Consider the following 7,073-nt stretch of genomic DNA (forward strand, 5'->3'; position numbering starts at 1 on the left):
TTCTCTCCTCTTATTCTAGAAATGTTCTTATTCCATGCTCTCTTCTATTCTTATGTGTGCTGGGCGGACAGCGCGATTAAGCTTCGGTAAAAGAACATGGAAACGAGGCGTGTGAATATATATTATATATATATTATTATATTATATATATTATATATATATATATTAGCCCATTTACCAGTTGCCTTAAGCCTCTTTATCAAAGCGAGGCCTGGTGCACAACCATTCATATGAAAATGAGTTTAATATGCGTGTGAATGAAAGCTCATTTTCAAGTGAAAGGATGGGCACCAAGATTCGCTTTGGGAAAGAGGCTAAAGCTAATTCGGAAATGGCCGATTCCAATATGGCGATATCTGAAAGGGACTAGAGACGTCTACAGCTCCAGTTTGAAGTGATATTCCTGATACTAGTTTTGTAGCAGGAAACAAGCAGAGTAGAAAAAAGCTGATCTTTTTTTGGCTGCGACGTAGGCGCGTATCGGTAAAAGCCTCAACCTGAAAGCAAAGTTCGTATTGTAGTTTTTTACTTCAGAAAATAGAATAGGATGTTCTGCTATTTTTCGCTGAAATACGTGTATTTCAGTTTTACTTGCATTTAGCCTGGTTGTATTTTCTCCCCCAAAAAGCTCAGTGTTGGTTTTAATTTTATAGTTATTGACAAAATAACCCGAACCATAATAACGTACAGCTCGACAGCTTTCAGCTGATGGTCCTTACGTGTTCCTCTCGGCACGCTTTCTCTTTAAGAACGTTACAGATCGCGTGGTTGTTTGGTTGCCGACACACATGGGGCCGTATTATTGCCAAGGTTGCTTGAACTTCGTTCTACATGGAAAGAGAGATTAAAAAAGAACAACAGTTGCAACAAAGTTGAAATACTGCTCGTCGCGATCGTTGTGTGGGTTTTCACCCTTAAAGTGAGAAACTCTCGCTGTAAGCCCAGGTGTCATCTAAGCTAAGGATATCTTCGTCGCTTAGTCCAGAATTAACGTTGGTTAAGAGCGGCAACTTGAAATCAGTTAATACAGTGTAATCCCGATTTCTCTAACCCTGGATTTTTTGTTCCCTTAGAGATTTGAGAAATTGGCTTTCCACTGTACATGGCTTGTATTTAATATGATTTGAAGTTCAGCGTCGGTTTGGGTACCAGAGACGTTTCTTGCGCGGTTTCTGACCCGGATTTCATACATACATACATTTTTTTTACATACATTTCCAGATTCGGTCGTGTGTATGGATCAATTAGAAAGGAACCTTGAGCATTCAAACAACAGAAATGGCCGTTTAAACCAGGAGTAAGATATCTGTTCTTTCGTCCGTCATGTAGTTTGTCACGGTGTGTCACACGATAGCTCTGACGCGCACACAGTTTGAAGAAAACCTCTAATTTATTTCCATTTTGTTTTTACCATGACCATATTTATGTTCCAAGCAAGCCCGATGCTGGAGGTCGTACACAAAACAACAAACATACCAAAACTAATCTTACAACAAAGGCGCTAGCGACTCGCTCCTTGCAATGTGATGGAGTGAGTCGCTCGGCAGTCGAAACTTCGTCTGGTTTGTTGTTATACTTTTTATTCTAGCTCAAACTTACCAACAATGAAATGAGTGGCAAGCCTATTGTACAGGTCTCCTGCTTCTTTTAATTTAACATTCTTCCCGAAAATATTGTACAGAGTGTTCAGAAAACGAATCAACACAACTTGAGAGGGGAGGGGTACGGCTAGTCCGCGCTCCCCCCGCTTTGACCAGTACATCTGGCATTTCCCTCCTAAATCAAACTAATTCAGTCACCTAAGTGACTTGGGTCTCATTTGGTACATTCTTTATCAAATAAAGTTAAACTTCAATATACATACATATTGACACAAAGTGTTCGGACGCCGCTCACTTGTGTGGTTTTGCTGCACACTGCGAAATTTTGCTTAACAAGTAAGCATGCTTTTTTTTTTGTTAACGAGAATGTTTTGCAAAGTGGTTAAACTCCGAAGCTAAAGTGCCTCAGGAAATCGAGTTGCTGTTGAAGTAACGTAGTTGTTTTAGTTAATTTTGTTATACTACAGTCTAGTCCTTTGAGGACCGTTTGTCTTTTGTTGCTCTCTTCTTCTTTCGTCGACGTCGTCGCTTGCCGCCATCTTTCAATACGTCCACCGCGTTTGCTTCGTCCGGAATGCACTCGTACCAGATTTTTAAATACTTGTACACGTTCCCGCAAGAGTTGTCGTCGAAGAAAATGTTTGAAGCCACCACTTCGCAGGCTTGTTCGTTTTTACACTGTCCATTAACTTTGCTGATAGTGTTTTCCGCGCTCGTCTCGCACAGTCTGTCCGCGGTGAGCCCAGCTGGAATCTTGGGACACGTCACGTGATCGTCACGACCCCAGAATGACTTGGTGACCTTGATGAGTTCGTATTGTTTGCATTGTACCCAGCCCTTCTCGCCTTCGCAGATTACAGTGAAATTCTGGGAGGGAAAACGAAACGTGTTGGTGACAAGAGAGAAGAACTGTATTACGCACAGGGCAGTTTGAAAATATCGCTCGTAATTAGTCTTAACCTTCTTCTTTGGTCTTTTTTAACTTAGAGACAATTATTTTAAGTTTTCCTTCAATTTAAAAGTAGAAACTCAGGGAAACTCACCGGCATAATCGGTTCGGGTCCAGCGGGACCCATAGGACCTTGGGAACCTGGTAAACCAGGGGCTCCGGGAAGTCCGGCAGCACCGGGGGCACCCTGCTCTCCGGGATCTCCCTTGTCTCCGGGTATACCGGGAGGTCCGGGTGGACCGGGAGGTCCAGGTGTTCCTGTCGCGCCCGGAGCACCGTCTTCTCCAACATGACCAGGTGACCCGGCAGGTCCGCTTAATCCGGGTGGTCCTGGTTCTCCGGGTGCTCCCGGGGGTCCGGGTGGACCGGGCGGGCCGTTAAGGCCTTTCAAGAAGAAACCAAGAGTGAGGTTTTGTTCGAGCAGCTGACTGACCATGAGCTGGTCAAGAAACGGTTGCGTGATACGGTCACCTATCTTCGGCCAGTCGGGAAGGATTTGTTGTGAGTGCTGTTGGATAAAAACGCACGAGATTACTGTGTGATACAAATACAGGTCGTTTAAATCATGAGTTAAGTGATCTAAGAGCAGAAGCAACATTTAGTAGAAACCTGCCAGATCGAAAGTAGGGATGAATTAAATCCCGAGAACAGAGTTATTAAGCAATACACCTCAACGCGGTCGACAGCACGAATCAACTCTTGATTCTGAAGTAAAAGGTCGGAAAAAAAATTCACAACGATCGATACCTGAAAGCGTTTCGTGTCCTGTTTATTCGCTTTTACTTTTTTCCTCTTATGGATACAAAAACATTACCTGACTTAGAATTGATCATCTAGTACCTGCTAAGATCGTTTGACTAGCCGCAAATCACATCACTACTCCGTCAAGTTGTCTATATTGTTAAAAAATAGCCAACTCCTTAGACTTCACTGGTAACTTCTACGACACGGTGATGTATTCATCGGTGCCTGTTTTGCTTTGTGTTTTAAACATTCTTGGTGTTCACGTTAAGCTTAGCAGCAAATTGTATTAAGTCTGAACGACTCACTTGTAAAATTCGGATGGAATTTTCGACAAGGTCGTAATAGATTTTGATTCAACTTGAACTTCTCAGGCAGAATATCAATAACTAAGAAAGGTCTTTTGTTGGATAAACGAATCAAACTAGTAACTTCAACCCTTCATCCCGAAAATGATCAACATGCAAGTTCCCATCACAATATCAATATGTTTTCCAGCTTACGGGTGATGGGAAAAAAGATGAACAATCTTAGGCGATATTGTCTCGAAGTACTACCAAAATATTGGATGTAACTGGTTAAATTCAACTTATGGCTCACTAGAATGAATGGAAAATCGAACAACTGGCACTGAAACAGTTTAACTGGGCGACAAAATCTCTAGCGAAGATAACGTTTTCCACACGTAGTAGAATGAGATGGATTTTTCGAAACATTACTTCAAATATCGCATGTTCCGTCGTGAGCCTTCCCATGATAAGGAAGTTGTGCGGAATTCACTGTTTTTTGTAGCTCTGATCTCTCCTAAATCTTTGAGTGCATCCTTGGCTAAATTATTTAGCATTCGCGACTAAGGAAATGGACATTGTTTTCTAATACTTTAACTTCGTAAATGTTTTTCATGTCGTTTTATGTTATATTTTAATTCACACAAGCTAAACGTGCACGGCGTTTTTCTGCTTTTTACATCAATTACGATTTTCAATAAAATTTGCACTTCGTGGCATGTAAGACAAAGGGAATGTCAAAACTTACATATTGTCGCACAAGAAGGCAATAAAGTTGTTAAAAAACCTAAACATGACCATTTTAGCAGAAGATTAATAATAACAATAGCAGAGTGTTTACCGAGGAGGTCAGCGTTTAGCACGAAACTGGCGTGTCTTCACGCACACGAAAATAACGGAGGTTAACATTTAACGCGCGTGCAATTCGATCCCGGAAAGTTGTTATTATCGGGTCAGAGTATTTTGGTTATTTTGTCTGTGCAAAGAAATCAAAGGCGTTGTGGAGAAGAGATATTGACTTCAAGCGAAGACCATTAATTTGGCTGGTACTACCTGTTCATTGTTTACATCAGACAAATGTTATGCATCGACAAGCAAGCAGCAAAGAGCTGGAAAATTATACGAAAAAAACGAAGAAAAATACTGATTAAATCGAAAAGCTCGTTTCGCTTTGAACTTTCTTTATACTTGTTATGCTTTTTTTTTTTCGTTTGCAAAAATAGATCTTTACGTTTAGTCTTGAATAAGTATGTTCGGCTTATGGTAGCAGTTAGACGATAATTCGAAACCGTAAGAATAAATGAACCCTTAATAACATGAAAGAACAATGTCGGGCCCAATTATGTGCACGAGAATTCAACTTCAAACATTGAAGGCTTAAGGCCCTGATTTTCTAACTGCAAGATCGGTCAGTGAACTGGTAAGAATACACGGTCCGTTTGCTTCGTTGCAGTCGATATATTTTTGCAGGCAAAGTTTAGTCAAAACATTTGGCAAAAAAAAACGTCTTGCATTCTGGCAGTTTTGTGGGTAAATCCACCATTAAGTTCTTGAATTCACGGTTGTGGGTCAAGAAGAAATAACACAACGAGCCACCGAAAAACGACCTGTTCCGCGACTAAGTTAATCCGTTGGCGCGTATTAATAATACATAATGAGATTTCTAGTGAACAGTGGCGAAAATAAGCTGTACTTACCGAACATTCTAGCCAAACTAGGCCCGCAAATAAGGCAAGAAGGCAGCCTATGCCTCCTCTGAGCCCCATAACCTGGCGGTGTAATGAACAAGAGAACAAGTGATCAGTGATTCTCGAACACCCTGATTTGTCATTAATTATTACCGAGTTGTGATTCATCTCATCGGCAAAGTATCTTAGGCGCCAAATTTTTTTTCCCAAATCCTGAAAAAGCACTAAGATTTCAATTCCTTTTTTTAAGCCAAAATGTGTTAAATAAATCTCCATTTTTGACCAAAACGTTTCTTAGTGTCTTAACTATAACTCAAAGTTGATCAAGCGTTGACGGACCAAACTTACGGTAGTTAAACTTAAAACTCTGTAGCCAAAAATCGAAATTTGGCAAAGCAGGATTATTTAAAGTTACATTACATCAATATATTTCCCTTTTCATGTTAGGTTAAGTTTTAAAACGTAAACGACGAACGTCCACAATCCCTCTACCAAGTAAAAACTTGGGAAAGAAATGTCAAACGCAATAATAATATTAAGTCACTTGTTCCCTGTTAACATATAGATTTTTCAATAAAGAAGGTTGTGTAGCTCGACTATTATGAACATCAGCCCAAGTTAAGTCAACCTTCACTGCCCACATCCTGTTGCAAGATTCCTCTCTACATCGAAACACAGAATCCTCCTTGTCCAACGATCGCGAAAATTTCACGCGATAAGGAAAATAGACCTTATCCAAACAGATGGGCGAATGTGTCCAAGCTATGCCAACGAAATTCTTGTTGATGTCCCATTTGTTTGGATGAGGTCCACTCCCGTACCGAACTCAGACTTGTAAAAATACTGCAGCGTTTCGTAAGCGGAAAATCGAGCGAAATGTCCGCGGAGAAGGAATCGCGTTTTGTAAATAACGAAGTTGGTTTACCACTTAATTCTCCCCTCTCCTTTGTGCGGTAACACAGTAGTGGTTATTCCTTCAGTGCTCCAGTTCAACACAAGATGTTTACGAAGTTTGCCAAGGAGACTAACCTGTGACAAAGCTTTTTGTTTCCGTTGGAAAAGAAGCCCTGTCAGTCGACGTTACCGTGAGGTCTGAAACAGGCTCAGGTCTCAAATGTTTCAATACTGGCGCTCGGGGGGCTTCCGCGCATGTGCGTTGCCGCCGTCCAACCACCTTCCCGTGCTTGACGTGGCATTACAAAGGAGGAAATTTTATTTGGCATGACGTAATGCAAGCTTAACATGCTTATGTCTCGGCGGGCCAATCAGCGCGCGCGGTGCAGCTGCCCGTAGCGTGAAACAATGGCTAAGTCATGGACCAAATCGACTCTTAGGTAATATTGATATAATTGGATAGCTATTTAATAATAAAACATAACCTCTGGTGAACTGTCAGGTACGGGTTACACACAACCAATGGTCTTAGACGTGTTTTAACACCTCGTAACCAATCAGGCGCGAGCTCTGGCGTCAAGTTGTACTAAGAACACAAGACCTAATTGACATCACAGAGCGGGTGGCGCACAATCCGGAAAAAAAATATTTTCTCGATTTTTTTCGATCCGAGATAGAAAGTCTTTGATTTTATTACAGATTTTGATTTAACTGTGGTACTTTTCACTTATGACAGCTCGAGCATGCAACAATTATTGATTGAGAGGTAAGACTGTCGAAGCTAATGAACGTTTAGTTTAGAAAAGCTGTCCGTTTGAGAAACGAGTCATCTGTGTAGTTTTGTTTTGACTTATAAGTTGCTCCACTGAACATTCAATGAGCAAATAATAAATTGTTTTCAATTTGTCTGTCC

General features: G+C 41.1%; 1 protein-coding gene across 3 annotated transcripts; it reads right to left on the bottom strand.

Annotated features, from left to right (window-relative positions):
* Nucleotides 1-1,371: 1,371 nt before the first annotated feature.
* Nucleotides 1,372-6,421, bottom strand: LOC110059140 (uncharacterized). Of its 3 annotated transcripts, none has more exons than XM_020765825.2 (4): nt 6,296-6,421; nt 5,276-5,347; nt 2,645-3,058; nt 1,372-2,468 (listed from the first exon to the last, which is right to left on the bottom strand). In XM_020765825.2, exons 2-4 carry the CDS (start codon nt 5,342-5,344, stop codon nt 2,070-2,072), a joined length of 882 nt encoding a protein of 293 aa, XP_020621484.1. In that variant the 5' UTR covers nt 5,345-5,347; nt 6,296-6,421; the 3' UTR covers nt 1,372-2,069. The 3 variants fall into 3 exon arrangements, with proteins under 3 accessions (XP_020621484.1, XP_020621483.1, XP_089153880.1); XM_020765824.2 differs by having other exon boundaries at nt 6,192-6,413; XM_089297754.1 differs by lacking the exons at nt 5,276-5,347; nt 6,296-6,421 and having other exon boundaries at nt 2,645-3,163.
* Between the last annotated feature and the right edge of the window lie 652 nt (nt 6,422-7,073).

Source organism: Orbicella faveolata, unplaced genomic scaffold (genome assembly GCF_042242905.1).
Source record: "Orbicella faveolata isolate gen_17 unplaced genomic scaffold, um_ofav_v1 contig_3, whole genome shotgun sequence".
In the NCBI taxonomy this organism is placed as follows: Eukaryota; Metazoa; Cnidaria; class Anthozoa; order Scleractinia; family Merulinidae; genus Orbicella; species Orbicella faveolata.